General features: G+C 40.4%; 1 protein-coding gene across 1 annotated transcript in view; it reads right to left on the reverse strand.

The window, feature by feature from the left end:
- The window catches only part of APP (amyloid beta precursor protein), a 205,021-nt gene that overhangs the window by 139,320 nt on the left and 44,857 nt on the right, over window positions 1-20,844 (reverse strand). Inside the window, exon 3 of the mRNA XM_080613686.1 lies at window positions 3,511-3,640. Coding sequence (XP_080469812.1) covers window positions 3,511-3,640 — 130 coding nt within the window. The remainder of the gene's footprint in view (window positions 1-3,510; window positions 3,641-20,844) is intronic.

Below are 20,844 nucleotides of genomic sequence, written 5' to 3' on the forward strand. Positions count from 1 at the left end.
CTTAACTCCATAGCACATAAAATTTAGGAAAAATATTTCAAGGCAGACATAGTACTGCTTATGGTGATAATTAATATAATCAGTATCCTCCTATTGAGCTGCTAGTGCAGGCTACAAGATTAGTTACCCCCCAAAAAAAAGCCCCAACATGATATTGCATAAAATTACTAAAAAGATAATCAAATACATTGAATACTCCAGGTCCCCTGACGTACAAGGGGCTCAAAGTATTTAAGGTATCTGACCACAGCTTTCAGACTACAGAAAAATCAAAGTAATAAATCAAAAGGGTAACTGTCCAACAGGAACATTAAATGAACAGTCTTCATTAAAAACCCCAAACAACACTTTTTCTCCCCGTCCTCCAAGACTTCTGCTCTTTCCAGAGGATCTGTTCACCTCAGGACCAGCTTCACCACTATGAAAACAGTAAGCCAATAGGAGAAGAGAACATGAGCTGCCAGCAACAGATGAACATCCACTGCTGCATACTGAGCTAGCCTGACTTCCCAGGATGGGCTGTACTCCCAGCCTCACGTGGGAAAATGACCCACTCCTCCAGCCTCCTCCTCTAATGCACTTTCACCACATGCAAGAAAGTCTAACTTTAACCATACACAACAAGCAGAGGGCTGGTTGGTTGATGGACAAGTGACAGATAACAGTCTGTTCACCATTGTTCCTCCAGTGGAAGTAATTATGTGACCACTTTCCCCCCCCCAGTAAACTCTTGGGAACATCGGTATCTAAGGCTTTTGTTTCTGTTAGTTTTACTGTAGTCATGGTCAAAAGATGAATGGCAGCATAGGAGAAGGATGACAAACACAAACAGGCAAGCACAACTGCATAAGCTCAATTACGAGGAAACTAGACAAAAAATAGTATGGGGGGGTTAGAATAGAAAATAGGAGCTAAAGGCAAATCATTAATGGACATGAGTGCTTAAATGTCTTCAAAAAGGTTGTCTCCAGCAAGCAAAGCCTACCTTGCTACCTAAGATAGCAGACATGACATTGAACTCCCAATAGCTTTTCATTCAAAACCACAACTCAGGAAAGACAAGTCCAGTTCCTCACTCCTGCAGGGAGCTGCACATATCATAAATTTATGAACTTCCTTCTAAATTACTAGACTTCTTATTCCTTTTACAAGACTACTGTTGGAGCACCTTACTCTTGCCTAAACTTCCTTGTAATTTCCAGATTAAATTTATTCATGGGCAATTTATATTCACTTGCTCTTGTGATGACATTGTCTTTCATCTAAAATTAGATGCTAAGTTCCCCAGGGCACTGACCAAATCTACATAAGTATAGAGTCCGAAGCATAATAGTTCCCTGACCATAATTCAGAGCTTTACTTATGATGACAATGCAATAAATAATAAGTTTAGTTTTTATAGTTCCACTAGACTGATGATCTTTTGCCACACCTCTGATTAGTGCAATCGCACTCGCATGGAACCTGATCAAATATATCGTGATGAAGCTAGGTAAGACTGCAGTTCTGTCCTGTGAAAAACTAAAGAAAACACTGCAACAAAAGGGTAGAAGAGCATGCCCCTTTTAGCATTAAAACTTTTGGTGGAAGTGACCAACTTGCCTCACACAGAAGTCTGGAAAACACTCAGAAAGCAGCAGGTTCCTTCTCATAGTCAGGATTCATATTGTTAGAGGCAGGTCCTTCCCCCCACCACGTCTTGAATTAGAACACTTTTTCCTCAGAATAAACTAGTCATTCTTACCTACAGTAACATCAACAATGATATACTCAAGGTTTAGAAACACCTATTTTGTATCCATACAAACAGGAGATCTAGACACTTTACTGAACAATACAGTTTCCCTGATAATTAGTACAGATTTTGCACATCTGCTCTTTCAGCACCTTTGACCATAGCAGTAGCATGTTGGTAAGTTACTCTGCAGTCCTACCTTTGTTAAGTTGGTATCCTCACTACCTGGGCATCAGGCAGAACATACCACGTGTTTTGCCTATTCCACAAAAATGAACAAAAATTTGAGAAAGATAGTGTATTTTCTGTTTCTTTCATTATCTAATTCATGCAATAACTGGCCTGAACTGCTTTACATACATTTTAGCTGTCCTGGTTTAGGAGAAGGGCAAATTCCAACTCTGAACTCCAGCATTTAACATGAAACTAGGCAGCCAATTCATCACAATTTAAATGGCAGTGGTAAACCCACATATTTAAATAGTTCATGGAATAATCTCAAGAAAATGTTGTGCCTAGCATGTTAATGAAAACAGCAAATATCATTGTTTTCTGAATGCTGACAGAAGTTTAACAAAACAAAAACGAAGGAATGAACCTCCCTTTTAAACTGGTGAAAAGATTCAAAGCACCAGGATACAGGAGACAATAGCAAGTAACTGCTACAAAATAAAGCTGCAGAAAGAAACATGGGAATTTATAATCTAATTTTTGCTTACTTTCAATAAAAACAGATTGTCATTGACATTCACAGTCAACCCAGCTGATTTTAGCTAGGAAAATGGTATTACTTTCCATAGTACCTGGTATGGGGCTGTGTTTTGCACTTGTGCTAGAAACAGCATTGGTAACAGGGATGTTTTTGCTGCTGCTGAGCAGTGCTTACACAGAGCCAAGGCCTTCTCTGCTTCTCACGCCATCCCACCAGTGGGTAGGCTGGGGATGCACAAGGAGTTGGTAGGGGACACAGTCAGGACAGCTGACCCCAACTGACCAAAGGGATATTCTGTACCATATGGCATCATGCTCAGCACGTAAAGCTGGGGGAAGAAAGAGGAAGGTGAAAATGCATGGAGTGACGACATTTATCTTCCCAAGTTAACTGTTAACATGTGATAGAGCCCTGCTGTCCTAGAGATGGCTGAGTACCTTCTTGCCAGTGGGAAACAGTGAATGAATTCCTTGTTTTGCTTTGCTCACATACACAGCTTTTAATTTTCCTATTAAACTGCCTTTATTTCAACCCACTTTTCTCACTTTATTTCAACCCAAGTCTTCTCACTTTTATTGTTCTGATTCTCTCCCCTATCCCACTGTGAGGGCAGTAAGCAAGCGGCTGTGCAGGGCTTAGCTGCTGGCTGGGGTTAAACCACAACAGAAACCAACTACTAGATGTTCAAAAGATAATGTGGGTGGGGAGGGGGAGGAAGGTATCTATTTAGGGAAACAGTAATGGTTTATAAGCAAAAAGACAGTAAACTGGGTGCACACGCACATGTCTTTACTGGAGAAAAAGAGGGGAAACGACAAACGTCAGGTAGTAAGCAGAAACCTGGTTTGCAGTCATTCATGAATATAGTATCAGGAAGAGCAGGCACATTTTCTCTCCAGTTCTGTTCCAAAGGACTGAAAGACTGGGCGAAACCCACCTCAGAGAAGATGACAGCACACAGGTATAAAAGATATTTATGTAGATTCTCTATCTTTTTCATGAACAGACCAAAAATTAAAAAAAAAAAACACAGAGCAAGACAGACTGAAACTCAGTCACTCACCCAAACACCTGTAGGGAACCACAATATGTGGGTGACCATTGCACTGCTTCCATCCCCTCTTGCACCAGTTCTGGATTGTAACGGGCTGGTTGGCTTCAACAACATTGGTGATTTGTAATTCAGGGTAAACCTAGCATTAAAAGTGTAAAAAAGACAAATGTTATCATAGGCATGCACCCTGGGTCATGCAATACTGTTATATGTTTGTAACATGGATATCATAATACAATGCTCTCTTTTCCTATCATCTCCCTCTTCTGCTAAGTAATGTTTTTACTTCGTGGTATGAGTATGTGCACTTACCTGGAAAACTGGTGTGTTTGTTCATCATCTGAGCTGCCAGCTCAGAATGCTATAGTGGTCAACAGCTCGCTGTCAAAACGTAACTTGTTTAAGCTTGAGATCACAGTTGCTTAAGCTAGAGATCAGCTAAACAGGTTTTACAGTTGACTAAGATGCCCTCTCCTCCATGTCTAGGCTGTTGCTCTCCTTGGAAAACTCCATATACTGTGCCTAATCTCTATGCATCTAAAATTAATACCATATTTGTATGTTACTACAATCATTAGCAAGTATCATAATACTATCCCACTACAGTCTGCGTACTATTAACAGCCTGTTGAATCAGTTATTCATATTTAGGTTTACATCACCAATATAAACCTATCCCCAACTTCCTTAAAATGCTGAGATAAAAATCCTGTCTGCTTTTAATACCGCAATGCTCTTCTATGCCCACAGCCATGCCACCAGCAAACTGGATGACCTATTTATTGGCAAGCCACAGCTTCGACCAAGCCACATATTTGTTTATGTCGCTCAGTCCCGTTATCCCTTTTCTAATTTTACTGTCAGTAAGGGCTTATCTGTCCTCTTTTGTCAAGAAGAGGTCTGAGCTACTGACCTTTTGCACAGCCTCCCCTCCCTGTCACCTTCTACATGTGCATTTTTGTCCATTGGGAGACATTGTCTGAACACTACGCTGTGGTTCATGCTGTGAAGAATTTCAGAGCATACAAAACACATTCCTTATGGATACAACTTAATGCAAATATGCGCTCCTGGAGCACACCTAGCAGATAGTTAGTCCATGCCACAGCAGGCTAGAGCTAACCAAAGCGAAGCCTGCACAGTGCATCCAGCATGGATGCTCAGCCCCTGCTGCTTCACTCCCAACTCTCACTGCACCACAGCAGTTGCTAACACAGCCTATGGCTCTCGCTTTTGAGTTTTCAAATTGGCATTTTATCTGCCCTAACATCATACTCAGAAGGTACTAGTTTTCCTTTGCCTTTCCTGAAGCAATCCTTACCAATTTCCGAGTATGTCAGATCTGAGGATTTAGGTGGACTGAAAACTACAGTCTACTTATACCTACCAGTGGAAAAGACAGACAGAAATAGAAACAAGCCTGAGGAAAAATAAGTAATTGGAGATGGTCCAAAATCATCCTGCAGAAAAGGAACATGACTCCAGCTAAAGAGAGCTGGGCTGAGATTTGGTGAATTTTGGGAGTCTAAACCCAATGCTTGGAAAATCACCCTGCAAAACTTAGGAGCAGTGCCCTGAGGAAAAAGGATTTATCTCAATCACCTATCTCCCCCAAACTCACAGCATCCCAGTGAGCACTCCCCTGACCAAAGATTTAAAATGTAATCGTGGCAAAAATGAAGGACGCAGGCTATTGAACTGCAGCTCATTTCAAACTTTAGAAGACACTAATCAACAACAGTACAGTCTTTTCAGATTTGAGATCAGTAGTCTCTGAATGAACTTGGGCTGGGTCACAGGCATCGTAACAACAGAAAGTAATCACAGCATAATTTGAAATACTTGGGTCAAACTTCTTACTTCCATTAAGAGACAGGAAGGCACTAAAATAATTGTAAAATTGAATTATATTAACAGTTTAATAGACAAAAGGCCAGGCACAGTAACAATGCCAAGAAAATTACTACAGAAAGAAACGCTATGAAACAATGCACTTTATGCTAAAGAGACTGAATGCCAAGCTTGCCTTTTATTACAAAACAGCATTTTTTAATCAGGTACCTCTCGCTTTGCATAAGTACTTCACAGAAGCCATCTGATAATGTTTTTTTGCCAGCTTTAACAGCACACTCAGCTCACTACAATTAAAGTGTGTGCAGAGGCTTCGGACAGCAACCTTCTACATTAACCCAGCACACAAGACATAGTTTGCTTTAAGAAAGCCCACAGAGTAGAACTCAGAACTCAAGAGTGAAAGTTTCCTGCGCTCAGAAGACTCAGCTTTGCTTTGTTCTTTTTGTCAGCAGGTGACCAGGGCTGATGGTCATTGTCCACATTACAAATGTATCACCATTTTTACAGTACTTGTATAAAGCAGAGGAACTTGCTGCTCCCTCTGCTCCATCAGTGCTTCAAATACTGAACTCTGAACTGGAACAGCAAGGCTGCAAATTCAAGGAAAGCTCCCCTTTCCTCTTCAATCTCTTCTTCTTTTCCCTTGAGTCCCCTCAGCTCCACCAAACATGCTCATGCTCCTGACTCTTGTCACAGCACTATCAAAATGGATTAGGAGGTCACCATGACGGGGAAATTTCACACCTCAGCTACTGTATAGATATTACACCACAGGGCATCATGGCTGCCTGAAGAGCTGACAAGCCAAGATGCAAGAAAATCAGATCTTTCTCTGATGCCTTTAGCATCATCATGCTGCACTCTTACAAGTTCTTATGCCTGCAGACATCACATCTGAGCAATGACAGCCCACAGCGACGTAATACTGCATGCTGTCACAAACCATGCACTTGATGTATCATTGTGTCACTGAGATGTTCTCATCAGAGACATTTTAACGTTACTTAGGGTTAAGCAGCACTTGTCATGTACAGAGGAAGTAAATGCCTTAAGTGAAGATGAATTAAAAATATCTCACAAAGTTTTGACTGGAATGTTAAAAAAAAAAATGAAATTAAGGGGAAAAAAGGGCCCTCAAAGCAATTTATGCATCCACAGGAACATGTAGGTAGCTTTCAAATGACAGAAAATAGGATTCTTATCTGTGAGAATAAAGACACAGTTGGTTCCTTTCCTAAGGAGAACTACTACTGTAGAACATTACTGAAACAATAGGACTGGGAGGGGAGAGGGGGAAATCAGTATTTTATTTTTTACACTTGCCAAACCCACCTTTTTAGGTTCTGGTTAGTACAGTGGACCAAATTCTAAGTAGTTAACACAATCTGTCAAGAGCACGCAAGGGCGAAGAGATACAAAGAACCCTCCTCTTCTGTTTCTACGTCAGTTACTAAACTCCTGATTTCTTTTGACAGCTTGCACAAAGCTCTGTTCACCCTTCACAAGAGAAAACAGGCTTTGGATTTCATTATCACTAGGTTAATGCCAGCAGTGTGCACGCACTAAGGAAAGTTCCCTTTACTAGACTTACATAAAGTATTCGCTCTGAATTGAAGAGGGACCTACTTAGTGGCACAGAAGAATGAGCCTTGCATTTATTTTTAGTGTCCCTAATGAGCCACTGGTCTTTCTAGAGAGTCAGGGCAAGCAGCAATAGGAAGTTACAGGAGATCCAAACTTTCAACATTATTGTAACTTGCTGGCAGAGTAATTCCTTTAGTATATTTCAAGAGAAACAGTTGAAGAAACAGAGGTCAACATCATCTAAAAATTCTAACTGTCAATCAAGTTATACCTAGATCTTAATTCACTTCCATTTTCATTACTAAGCTTCCCCTATTACACCAACTTCAGAAACAAACATCTAAAAAAGCCTCTGCACTCAGAATTTAGTGTAATCTTGTTTACATTCTCGCTTACCACTACCAAGCCTGGTGACAAACGGATTTAGGACTCAAATGCAGACGTGCTTAAGGAAAGAAAGGGCATTTTAATCTGTCTGCATACAAAGGTGTTGATAGAGTGGTGACAGTGCTACAATAAACTAGTCGAGTATGTGTTACCTAACAGGAGAATAGGGATTACTTTGAAACAAATCTAGGAAAACCAGAAAGATACAATTGAGGAAAACATTAAAACAAAGCAGCGCACATGCGGCCACCACCGCCACCTGCAGAAGGAAGACCAGCCGGGAGGCCTTCTGGCACTGCCGACACAGGCGGGTGCACACACCGGGAATGCCGGTCACACACATGGGGCGGTGAGACCATTTCAGGAAAGTCTGGCTGGGACAAGGGGATGACAGTCACTAGTATTCTACGGGCAAGAGGCAGGCATTGCTCCCAGGGGCATGGGGCGGTGACGCCCTCCTGGAATACCAGGCCCAGTGATGGGGGGAAACAGCTCAGGAGGACTTGAAGATGAGTTGAAGAGCAGTGAGGAGATCACATGTCTTGCGCAGAAGGACCCAACTCCACAAACAGTCCATTTAGTATGGCCAAGCTTGGCTGAAGCTTACAACCACCTTCATAAATTTAAAACTTGTGAATGTTGATTTACTACACTTGGTTGAGGTTGTAAGGGAGCTCTGGAGGTCTCCTGGCCCTACTCTTCTGCTCGAGCTGGTTGCCCAGGACTGTGTTCAGACAGCTCTTACGTATCTCCAGGATGGAGACTCCACAGCCTCTCAGGGTAATCCTTTGCCAGGGCTCAAACATCAGCATTAAACTCAACTGAAATCTCTGAGCAATACTTCTTTTTTTTTCCAGTCAGTCCCCCATATATAAGCAGCCTTTTCCCTACACAGTCATAAACACACAGCAAATGAACTCTACACCTTGATGCAATCCTGAAGTAATACTTGAGCATAATCATGAGGCATAGTCATCTCCGATACTAAATGACATTTACATTCAAAAGCATAGTATTTCACCTCTTGGTATTATTCATTACACCTCTCATCATCTAGAGTAACTACGACCATTCAGAATATTGCTTCTTTTATCATATTTTCAAATAAATTTTTGAAAGGTTTACAAGGTTAGCTGATGACTAGGAGTTTAGTGGAGCTATTTCAATTTATTGATGCATTTTTTATTACACAATTAGAATAACAATAGAAATAAGTAAATACAAAACATGCAGTACTATTAGAATGTATATGGTTGGAATCAGTGATACAGATTTATTCTTATTCTTGCTTGAACTTAAGGATCTTTTCCTCTATATTCCAAAAGCAGAATCATCCTAGGGAAGAGATCAAGATTCAGCTTCAGAACAACAAATGATCTGAGTTACTAATGGAGTATGAAACACACACATCCATGCAGTTGCAAATACACAGAAGTACATGCACTCCTTGTAAAATACAGGACAGTGTTACACTTAACACGAATTAAAAAAAAAAAAAAAAAAGAAAAAAAAGAAAGAAATATTATCTTAAAGAATGTAAGGCATAATCAGGAACTGGTGTCCGTCTCTGCCATCAATTTGGAATGGCAGAGAATCTGGGCAACTGGCAAAAAAAATTGTTTAAAATTAAGGTGCAAAATTAACATGGAATGAATTGCCATTTTTTATTTAAACACCTTAATTTCTTCTCCAAAGTGCATCCCACATCAGTTTGAATGCTGTTCCAAATCAGAGATGTGTTTTAGTTTAACTGCACCAAATGCTTTATCAGTCTGAAGTGGACATATCTTCTTACTATAATTTCCTTCTACCCTCTTTCCTTATCCTTCAGTTGCTTGCTATACCTAATCCATGATATCCTGGCTTAAATTAGATCACACATTTGGTTTCTAGATCTTCTTTTACCCTAAGCTTCAGCACCTGGCAAGGCAAGACTCTGAAGCCAGCCTGAATCCAATTGTAATGCTCAACTCCTACTCTCCCAATGACAAGAGGCTGCTCAGTCTCTCTGCAGGCATGATGTCCAGTCTCCCCGCAATGTGCCATTGAAGAACTGGTGCTAATGCACCCCAGAGCTGACAGGTATTTATGAGCTGCCATTCTGTTTGAAACCTGTCTCAGACAGTCAGTGACAGTAGCTGTATTAAAAACTAAATGCAAGACTGACTAGCAAGGAATATTCATACAGATAAAATAAATGAAGAAGAAATTACTGTTGCAAATAGTCAGAAACTAATTAGGGTGGCTTTAGCAGTTGCACTTTTAACAACCTGAATCATCTGAATGACTTGATTTACTTAAAGAAGGGAAGATAATCAAACTAGGATACACTTTGGATTACCTCCAGACTCTCCCTGCCTACTCTTATCCCCTACATTCCCGCAAGAAAGGAAGAAAAACCACAACCAAGCAAGTTGGTCTGTGAGCAAGTTTACTTCCAACTGGACTATGCACCTTTGTACTACGAATATTCTATACTTACACTATCCATGTTACTTTAACATTGAGAACTGTTCACAGAAATTACCAGACGAGTCACTTTTTAAAACAGTAAACCAAAGTCACAGATGTGACACAGGTAACTATTTATCTCTGTGCTTTAAGTAATTTTTCTTTACTACTTCAGTGGTCTGCAAAGAGCTACTGCAAGCACAAAATAACCACAAGTGTTTAGGAAGACTGGTCTTAAAATGGTTTGTGGAAAATGTCCTTTGACAGCAAGCATATCTGAAGGACAGCTAAGTCCTAATGCTTCAACTATGAAAAAAAGCCTTCAGTTCCAGATTAACAAATTGTAGCTGGATCAAAACTATTTCTATTTCTTTCTAGAGTGTATCTTCAAATAAATAAATAAAATCTTTCTGCAGGATTTTCCTATCAGAGGGCAGAAAGCAATCTACATGTTAAAACCACAGAAAGAAACAAAAGAACAGCTCCTTCCCAGTGTTTTGCATTGGTATGTTACTGAAGAGCAGCAGCAAGCAGACACGCTGCACTCATTTTCAAGTGTTTGGCATGTCCACACAGAGAACACAGTAATTATTTCTGTGTGTCCATGCACAGTGTCTCTGCAAGCTTTCCAGTCCATGACTTCAGGAGCAGCGATGCTACAGAGTCCTGGCTGTCACAGATCAGCTGCAGCAGTAGTGGTATCACATGAGCAGAAATGACAAAAGCACCACCAACCCTGAATGAAATGCCCTGTTCTCAGTATTGCAGCCTTGTATCTGGAAAATAGACAGCTATACGCAGTTTCCAGTTACTATACACTGTCTCATGTCAGAATATTCTAGTTTATTACTAGTTTTTACAACCACTTTTCTACATTACTATAGAGGGTCTTGGCATAAGGTAATTTTCAATCTTTATTTGGTAAGATTTAATTCCAATTGAGATTCGGGAAGCAAGAATTTTTAAACAGATGGGGTTTGGGATTTTGTTTGGGATTTGTTTTGCTGCTGTTGGTGTTCGCTTGGTTGGTTTCTGTGTAGATTTTGTTGTTATTGTTGTTACTCAGTGCTGCAAAGTCATGTAATTTAAAGACTAAAAATTACATCAAACTAAAAACCTCCATGCAAAAAGGAACATGAGCCTCACAAAGTCTTCTGGAAATACTCTCTCTTAAGCTCTCTTATCTATAAATAAGGAAAAAATCAATCACTGTATTGCACACACATAACACATGCAGCACACAACGCAGGCAATGGATGCTTATTACCTTTATGATCCCTTCCATTTCAATCAGATATCCTAATTTTTTGCCTGTTTCTTCAGCAACTGCTGGCCCCAGGTATGATTTTTAACCCTTGCTTCCTGTGCACCTGCTCTAGCCATAACCCTTGGTTAGGCCTGCAGGCTAACCAAGTGAAACAGCAGCCACTGTAACCCTAAAGCACAGTAACCTCTGGTACATCAGCTCTGCAGTTCTCCTGCACAAACACATTGATGTTAGAGGTACAGGCATAACCCCTGCACTGAATCATAGAAGCCTAGAGTAGTTAGGGTTGGAAAGGACCTTAAGATCATCTAGTTCCAACCCCCCTGCCATGGGCAGGGACACCTCACACTAAACCATGCCACCCAAGGCTCTGCCCAACCTGGACTTGAACACCGCGAGGGAGAGAGCATTCACAAATTCCCTGGGCAACCCATTCCAGTGCCTCACTGCCAAGCAAGGTGGAGAGTGGAAGTCATGCAAGCTTCAGAAAGATGTTGCCACACCAACACAAAACCATGCTATGTGTGGTCCTTGATCAGAGTAACAACACATGGCTGTGTTATCAGCACTGTCCTCAGACTAAGGCCAAAACACAGCGCTGCATCAGCTTCTAGGAAGGAGAAAAAACCTAAAAATAACTGTTGCAGCTGAACCCAAGACATTCTGGCACTGACAGTGGTAGAAACGTGAGCTGGTTTTAGTAGAGTGGCCAGTTGGGTTGGTTCACCCATACGAAGCTTTGCATGTACACAATCTCTTCTCTTAAAAATCCCTAATGTGCCTTAACCTGGAATTTCATGGAAGACTGCCACTTACCTTGTAATTAAAGCGTTCAGAAAATCTGCCAGAAGTGTGATAGCCTACTCAACCTAATTCATGCACAGAGCCCTGTGTCTTAACTCAGACTTAATTGAACACTTGCACACTGGCTTTCTCTGAGCACTTTCCTCTGCACACAGGGAAGACAGAAGTCTATGAAAGTAGAAGTAAAGCTGCATGGTCAACCACATTTCAAGTCCTTCATTTTAGAACACAAGTATGTTTGCATGCAATAAGGAAACCAAAAATCTTAGCTCTGCCAGGCAAATTCCGCTTACCACATCAGGTGTCCAAAGTCTCTCCTGTGTAATTATGAAGCATATCCAGCTCCTCATACTGTAAAACCTCAGAGTAAACACAGCTGGACTTACGGTCTCTTCTAAACTGCTTCCCAGTCCACCTTAAGCACTTACTGGTTTAAATGCAATGAGCACTTCTAGCTCTTTGAAGCAGGAATTTCTACCCACAGGGAGACAGCAAGGCCCGCTTCGTCATGACACCATAAGCCTGTTTACAATTTTACTCCACTTGAGCACAAACACAGAAGATGAGATTACATCTGCCTGTTACTCTGTGGCATCGCCAGAAGCAATTAACAGTTTGGGGTTTGGAGGGTTCTATTTTGTCCTTTTTTGTTTGCTTGTACATTCATATTTTTTAATTAAAGTTCTGCAGGAGTAAGATTAAGTATTAGAGCAGTGAAATGGAATAATATCTAATGAAGTTAACAGGATATTTTTATGATGCACAAAGGATATGGGCTCCTGTTTTCCCAAGAGGGAAATAACAGGCAGCCAGGATTAAAGAAAGAAAGATAGATAGATGGATAGATAGATAGATAGATAATTAAATAAAAATCTCCTCTTTTAGTCATGATATAAGATTTCACCCACCCCATTCCCTCTTCATGGATTTAAGGGTTGCCTGAAGCACTGTGTCCCCCTATCAAGGAAGATGGGACAGTGTAAGCAGCTAGAGAGCTTGGGTCAGGATTTCCACAGTCTCCTGCAGGCTGCCATCTCTCCAACAGCACACATCAGTGGGAGGAAAGTAAAGCACAAGGAAGGAGCTGGCATCAATACACACTGACATCAATATACAAAGTGACGGTGATCTGTTCAAGGCAACTGATACACAGGGAAGGTGTTTAAACAAAACTGTGCTGGCTTCAGTACCAGCATCCAAGGGACTGCAATAAAGGCTCAGCTATCTGATGTTGGAGAAGCAGTCCTTAGTAGGACTATTCTTCTAAAAAAGCAAACATTAAAAAAGCCAACCAAACAAAAAACCCCAAAAGCCTTGTAACAAACCAAACAATAAACACCACCATCATCAAAACAAATAAAAAAAGCCCCAAAGAACAACAGTCTGACCTGTCGGATTTTCATTCTGAAGATGAAACATCATGTCACCTCAGGCATGATAGTGTTTCAAGGGCCAGCAGGGAAACAAACAGATTTTGTATCAGCAATTTCTGCCTAAACCTGGGGTGCAATTCTAAAGGTATGAAATTAGGCAATTTAATAGCTTTTTGAAAATCACTACATGTGGAAAGCTACAGTTTCCATTTCCCTGGGTTTTGAAAGAAATAATCAATAAATATGGGCTATAATACACATTTTAAATCATCAAATTATCTACCTGAACTAGTTTCAAGAGCTTCACCTAAAGAAACTTCCCACCTGTCTGTCAAATAGGAACATACGTGACTGTAACTAAGTTGTTAGTTATGCTCTTCGAGTACATCACAGTACAAAATATACCTAAGCAGTAGCATAAAATCTATAAAATGATACTTGGAAAAAAAAAATAAAATAATTGTCCTCTATTCAATAATTTCCAACCTCCACTGCTTACAAAATTATCTACCTTATGTCAAAGTTGTCTTCGGAGCCATGCAAGGACTGTCACAAAGTAACTGTCCCGAGAACTCATTTTTAATAATCTAATTAATTTATGCATTGTTGAGTTTACTGGGGAAATAGCCAAAGGGTAATTCATTAATCTAAGAGCCTAGATTCAGTTGTATGCATGCCCCAAGAGACAAACGGGGCTGTGAGTTCTCTTTTCATGAAATCAGCTTCAGGCTCTAGTACAAAGAATGTGAAGTGGTAATGTAAGGTTGTATTCTGAAACTGCTGTTGTACTCCTTATTAATTAGAATACAAGGAAACCATGCATGGTTTAGTCCTGTAGTGAAACAAATACAGGAAAAGTCTGGGAAATCTGCAGGTTAGAAACAGACTACCTGACGTTCTGAAATACAACTTGACCTTAAAAATAATAATACTAAAAAGAATAGAAGCTGAACACGAAGAATGAAGCTAAATGGAGCACATCTGTAGAAAACGTTCAGACCAGTAACATTTCTTGTTTGTGAATGGCAGAGGAATGTGCACTCAGTTTTATATTTCCCTGTCTTGGTTCTTTAAAAAACGATACCTACAGTGATTATGTGAGTAGCTCTAGGATGACACTGCACTTTTTTTTCCTTTTAAATCAAGCAGCAATGTTTTTCAATCATTCTTGTGCTCATGCATGAAATACACATTATATAGACTACAGCTTTAAAATACAAATACAGTATATTTAGTATCCGAGTTCCTTCTCAGAACAGTTGGCCCACAGTAGTCAATTGCCTCACCACTGTCTCACACAGATATAGTTATTCTGCCTGCAAACAGCTCTCTTAGGACAGCAACCTGGAGAATACATGTCTGAAGATAAATCAGGTATTTCCTACTTCCATTAGCAATATTAACTATATATCAAATTAAATGAAGTTCACAGTCAAAGCTCATCTATACAAACTGTCTCTTAGGCATTTTCTGAAGCCTTACCTACTCAAGGGACCCACAATTTGGAGCCACTACCAAGACAGAAATTAATTTAGTCTTTAACATTTCACATGTGTCTGTTTCAAACAGAAGACTGTAAAATAACAATGTTCCAAAACTCAGACAATAAATTTCAGTACTGCAGTCTGAATACTGAATAAGCTGCACACATGTACTTCAGCCTGATTAGATCCACATGGACTTATTCAGGATTTTAGCTTACACTTGCATTATTAATCTGGAACAATTTTCCAATGTGAAAGCAATGGAAGCCTCAGCAGGTGATACAAAGAAGAAAATCTGCTGAGAAAGCAGCTCGTACATACATGGTGCAAATTCTGCTCTACATGGAACAGAATCTACTGCTCATGTCTTTGGTAACACACACGGAGCGTTACCTAAAGTTAATGTCCAATAGGATATTAGGAAATTTTCATTAGCCATTAGAAGTATTATGGCTCTCCAGATCCCTTAGAATTCACTTTTACTCATAAATTGCACTTGACAGAAGAGAAGAAGGGTATGGAGAGGTATGATAACTGCCACCTGCAAATGTCTTTGTAACAAAGCTTGGACTGGTTGGTGCTTCATTTCCAGCTGCTAAATTGGACTGAAAACCAAACTAATCTCAATTTCCTGCTAAATACTGTAGCTGCTAAAGAAATAAGCTGCCATCCTGAGTCCATGAAGGATGTCCATGTGGGTATTTAACAGGAAAACCTCCCAGCCATCTCCCCTTTTGAGAAAAAGGGCTTTCAGCCAATGATCCTTCAGACGAAGTTGTGCCCTGGAGTCTACAGGTAATTGCCTGTTTGAAAGCAAAGCAATAAATCAAGCGTGCATCATCATCTGTGCTTTCCCATATAGTGAAGCCCTGCCATCCTTCTTCTCCAACAGGCTTCCAATCTGTCAGACAGCATGCACACACTGGAGCAACACTGGTAGTGACAGACTGAGTTAGTCCTCGGTCTGAAACAGAAGGACACATGCATCGTCTCTCTGGGCAATTCAGCCGCGGAACACTCAGTCTGCACTCTTTATTAGTAAAATCACAGCACCTTATTACTGTTTTTTCAGAATGAAAACCAGTGTAGCAGAAAACCCCCCTCTGTTGCTGCATTACCACAAGAGACCCACCTGGCTTGGTTTATTTTCCAGCAGCAAGAACACACGAGGTGGAGCTCAAAGCCTCTCAGACCCACACTCCACCACTGCATCCTTGAAGCAAGACCTGCTACTCAAAGGCTCCAACTTCTTCCAATGGCAGAGGAAAGAACAGGGACCAAAGCTTTTGAATAATCTTTTCACTTAACAGGTAACAAACATTGCTGCAGAGCTGGCTATCGAAGCTCACAGACATGAGAATGGTTCTGACAAAAGCTGACAAATCTTACACATGTATATAAGCACCAAGTTTAAATGTACACAACACTCCCAGTCATTGGGCTGTCTATAGGCATCTGCGCCTTTAACAGAAGCAGCTCAGAAGCTCGCAAACCAAAGAACAAACTGTCTTAGTGCTCCATCCCCCACCAAAAGAAAAGCTAAACATTTTCTTGCCAGCCTTCTTCTTCCTGCAGTCTGTTCTCATACAGATGGCAAAACGTTTTTTGAGGCCTTGTACTGCATGCTCCACCGAAGTCAACGGGAACCCTGACACTGACTTCTCTAACAGAAAGATTGAATCCACCAACTCAAAGAAAGCCAGAAAAGTGAAAAGCTTTTTTTATTCTTTTGCTTTCCTTCCCCTACAAAAGGACAACCTCAAAAGGATTAGGAAGTCTGCCAAATGGAGAAACCAGAAGCACTTCAAATTGCTCCCAATGACTCCATTGACCACAGTGATGTTAATCCCTAGAGAACAACACTGCTGTGGCATAGCATTAAGTCCAATCAGATCCAACAAAACTTCCACACCAATATATGTAAGACCTTATTCTCCAGCAGAAATGGCATGTGCATTTGAAGGTGCTTGAAAGCAAGATGGGTAAAGGGAGCATTAGTTTATACTTAAAAAATCCAAGTTGACTATGAAACCCCGAGACGCTTTGATCCTGAATTTTTTCAGGACAGAGGAGGAAGCGGTGTAATCCTGCATCTGTTTTCCAATCCAAAATACTGCACAGCCGGAACATGTCCATGCACATGTTCTTCTGTGCCATGCCTCTCGCCAGCAGATCTCCCAACCCTCTCACACCACAGGTGAGCACAGCAACCATCTCAGCCAGATACTGTCATAAAGTCAAAAGGGCAAATCTCAGTCCACGTACTATGTGAATCAAGCTATACTAGCTCAAGCACGTACCATATGAAACATGTAATTTAAAAAGTGATGTCTACTTCACATAAGTAACAGTGCTAACAGGTTACTGAGAGCATGACACAGCTATTTGCCAAGCTGCAATTCCTGCCCTGGGTGAACTGCTCTGTTACTTGAAATCTGAATCACACTACCTCAAGTAAGGTGGTCTTAAAGCATGATACAAAAACAGCTTCTACCATCTCCGAGTACATGAGGGTGGAATAGGTAAATACTACTATCATTTTTAAGAGCTTAGCACCAACTTTCTGAACTTCATATACTTCAAGCTTGTAGGAGACTTTTCTTTTGAAGGGGACAGCAATGAGGTTTGCAATAGGATTTAATTTCAGTTGAAGCTTGTACCCCATTCTCACAGAGACACAATCTTCAAAGAAATACAAAGACATGACGACAGAAAATACTCTGCTGTGTTAAAAAGACTTAGGCTTCAGACTACAAATTCAGCCATTCCTGACTGCTGGCACTCAAGTTGGTTTCCTGTCTTGCTGATTGTTATTTTTAAGATACGCTGGGAAAATGGTATGGTAGCATTAAAAATCAGGAAAGAAAGCATGACCCTGGTTGAATACACTTTAAAAAAGCCAATGGAGAGAGCAGGTCTGACATACAGCATCAGTCCTCCTTCTGCCTGAGCTTTTCATTATCCCCATGCTGGACATTAGTGCCCTTTGCACAGATGAAGAGTAGGTTCCTCTAACAGGCTCCTACCAGGCAGCCACACAAAAACCTTTCACAAAGTAAACAGTATATGAAAACCTTCAGTTACTTCACTCTGACTGCTGGTAGGGGAAAAGAAAAAATAATTAAAAGGGGGAAAAAAAGGGGGGAAAAAGGACATTTTAGTATGATGCAGATTAACATTTCCAATTCTGAAGCTAAGAAAACAGAAGCTACAAATGCCTAGAAGAGGACACAACGTGCTGAGTACACTGACTTACAAAAGGTGTTGATGGAATCTACCACAGTCTACTATCATTTCTTCTTGTTCACTGTGTAACAATTCCCCAATTAACCAGTTGCTTGAGGCAACTAATTAACATGCAACTGTTGTGGCTGCATCCAACTAAACAAGTTCAGAACACCTCAAGCCCAGCATATTCTGCACAGGACACCCTGGCAAAGGCATCAAGGAAAGAATAACAAGGAGCTTCAAGTACCGTTTGACAAGTACTATCAAACTCAACCTTTGGCATCAAACTGACTTGCTCTTCATCATCAAAAATGTTTCCTATAACAGTATTTAACAGATTGGCACCATAAACAGCAGCTCAGCAGAAAAATGTATTTTTTTTTAATATTAACTGCTACATGAACGATTATATTTGGAGTCATCAGGGTAATCCCAACTCAGGTAGCAATAACACAATCAGGTAATTTTTGTTCTTACATGATCCTCCAACTTGCTAATTCCTTAAAATCCAAAAAGAACTTTAATAGTAAAAGCAAGTATGATAATTTATCACATGCCTCTTCTTTTACTTTTGTTTCAGAGCAAGACCGACAAACAATACTTTAAGTTAATTAAATCATTGGCACCCTTTCTCCAACAGGAACTAAGTTCACTGAATTGCACCAAGTAAAAATTAGTAAATTAAGTTTGACCTTTCCATCAAGTACTTTTTGACAGAAAGGATTTTCAAACTGAAGAAACAAAAAACCCTTAACACTCTGTACTGCACTGGCTCATTCTGTGAGAGAGATTACTTCTAACCTTGCAGAACTGCACCTACGCTTCTGTTGAAATTTTAGGAAATGAAAAAAAGCAGATCAAAGCTTTAAATGCTCTTATCTTCAGGATTATGTTATGATGCAATCTACTTTATTACTGCACTCTGTGGCTTAGCAGTTTCTGCTGTTCAGCAGAGTAACTGCTTCAGAGATAAGCGTTAATTTCTTTGGTACTCATGAAAGTGAGACATTAAACTAAACTGAAGTTCTTTCTCCAAAGACAAATTTAAGCAGTAAAGTCAATGTAAGGATTTACACAGACTTCAAATAGCTCTGTATCAAACTCCTAGTGCAGTGCAAGCAGTTTTGTATCAACCTATTGCCACAGCCCTGTGGCAACCACCACGCTGACCCTCTAACACCCTTTAAGTCAGCCCAGAGCTTCTCCCTCTTCTATGACATGGCAACAGTGTGATAAATACATCCCATTAATTTGCAAATATCTAATCCACTTCTGCATTATGCTTAAGACAGGATTTATGTTTGCTAAAAAGCAACAAATAACCCTAATCTTAGAAAACAGCATGAGACTGATGCTCCTGGGAACAGTCCACTCCACCTCCAGCTGCAAAACCAGGGCAAAAGCAAAAGCAACAACAAAACAAGCAACAGTTAGGACTCTACATTTGACATGGAGGGTCCATATCCTTCTTGTCAAAATACTTACGGCAGGCCTGTGAAAGTAGGGTTTATCATATGATCCAAGAAAACTCCATTTCAGATCAGATCATCCCCACAAGGATATTGCATATGTCAAATTTCTCAGTCTTTCATTCATCCATCAATTCTTTCCTGTCCTTCCTGCTGTTATCATCCTGACTAAAAATACCAGCCTTGCTCACATTTCTTCATTTTCACCTGCCGTCTTTTCTCTCCTTTTCTGCACACATTCTGGTATTTTGAATCTGTTTGTTCTCCACTAATGGCCCTACTGCTGCCCAAAATTCAATCATGGAGCCACATTTGCATCTCTAACATGTGGCCTGTTCTTCATTACAGGCTTGATTTGACATCTGTCTTCTAGACTTAATAACATCCTTTCTTTTTCCCATTTAAATTGCTCCTGTTGTCTTTGTCTTATCACCAGAGAAAACTTGCTGGGGAAATGTGGGTATTAACTGGATGTGTTCTTCTGAAAACACATAAAGCCAAGAGGCAGAAAGATGCAGTGCCTTCAAGAATACTTAAAAAGCTTCTCCTTCTCCGGCTGTTCAAACACTACAGCAAAGCCATCCTCTGGTCAGCTGTCATAAGAAGTCCTGCTTTCCCCTTCCACCTCCTTCGGTGAGCCAGGTTGAGAGAGAAACTCATGGGGTTTTTTCTGTTTGTTTGCGGGGTTTAGCTTTGTGCAGTTCAGCTCCTTAAATTTCCTCACTGCCAGATCAGACATATGCTAAAATCTGGCAGAGCAGAAATGAGGAGGAAGAGGGAAGAAAACTGACTCTTTCTGCAACAGCATGTACTGCTTAAACTCAACACTTCTGCTAAACAGCTCTGTAGCAGCACTCCTCTTAGTTTGGTAAGAAACTCTAAAATTAGCTCACGTAATATGACTGTCTCATAAGAGAATGTTCTTGCTACATTATCTTAAGCTACAACAGCTCAGGATGCTGAAGCTGAAAGTATGCAAAAGTGGGGACATTGAGGAAATTCAAAACTGGCTGAATATGGAAGACTTCTTAGTCTTCCATGTTGCTCTGAACCCCAAACCAGAGCAGTGCTCTTTGTGTGAAATGCCTGGGGTAAAGGAATGAAACCATGATAGGAACACATCACACCAGTGCTCAACAGAGGCTCTGATCCATACTGGCACCAGAATCTTAAAAGCCATCTTCCAGACTTCAGCAAGTAATTGCTTATTAGCATATCCACTAATGTGTTCTCAGCACTAGCTCAAAATGCAAGTTTCTATGACAATTTCCTCTAAAACACTAAAAAAAGTATACACATATTAACTTACAAGATATTACAAGTTCAGCTTTAATAAGATCAGTCTTATTCTATCCTCTTAGGTTCTTTGTTCAGAAGCATAAATGTTATTCTTTGGATGATCCCTTCTGATTTTTTATTCCTCTTTGATGGCGTATACTGAC

Source organism: Psittacula echo (genome assembly GCF_963264785.1).
Source record: "Psittacula echo genome assembly, chromosome: 3".
NCBI classification, from domain to species: domain Eukaryota; kingdom Metazoa; phylum Chordata; class Aves; order Psittaciformes; family Psittacidae; genus Psittacula; species Psittacula echo.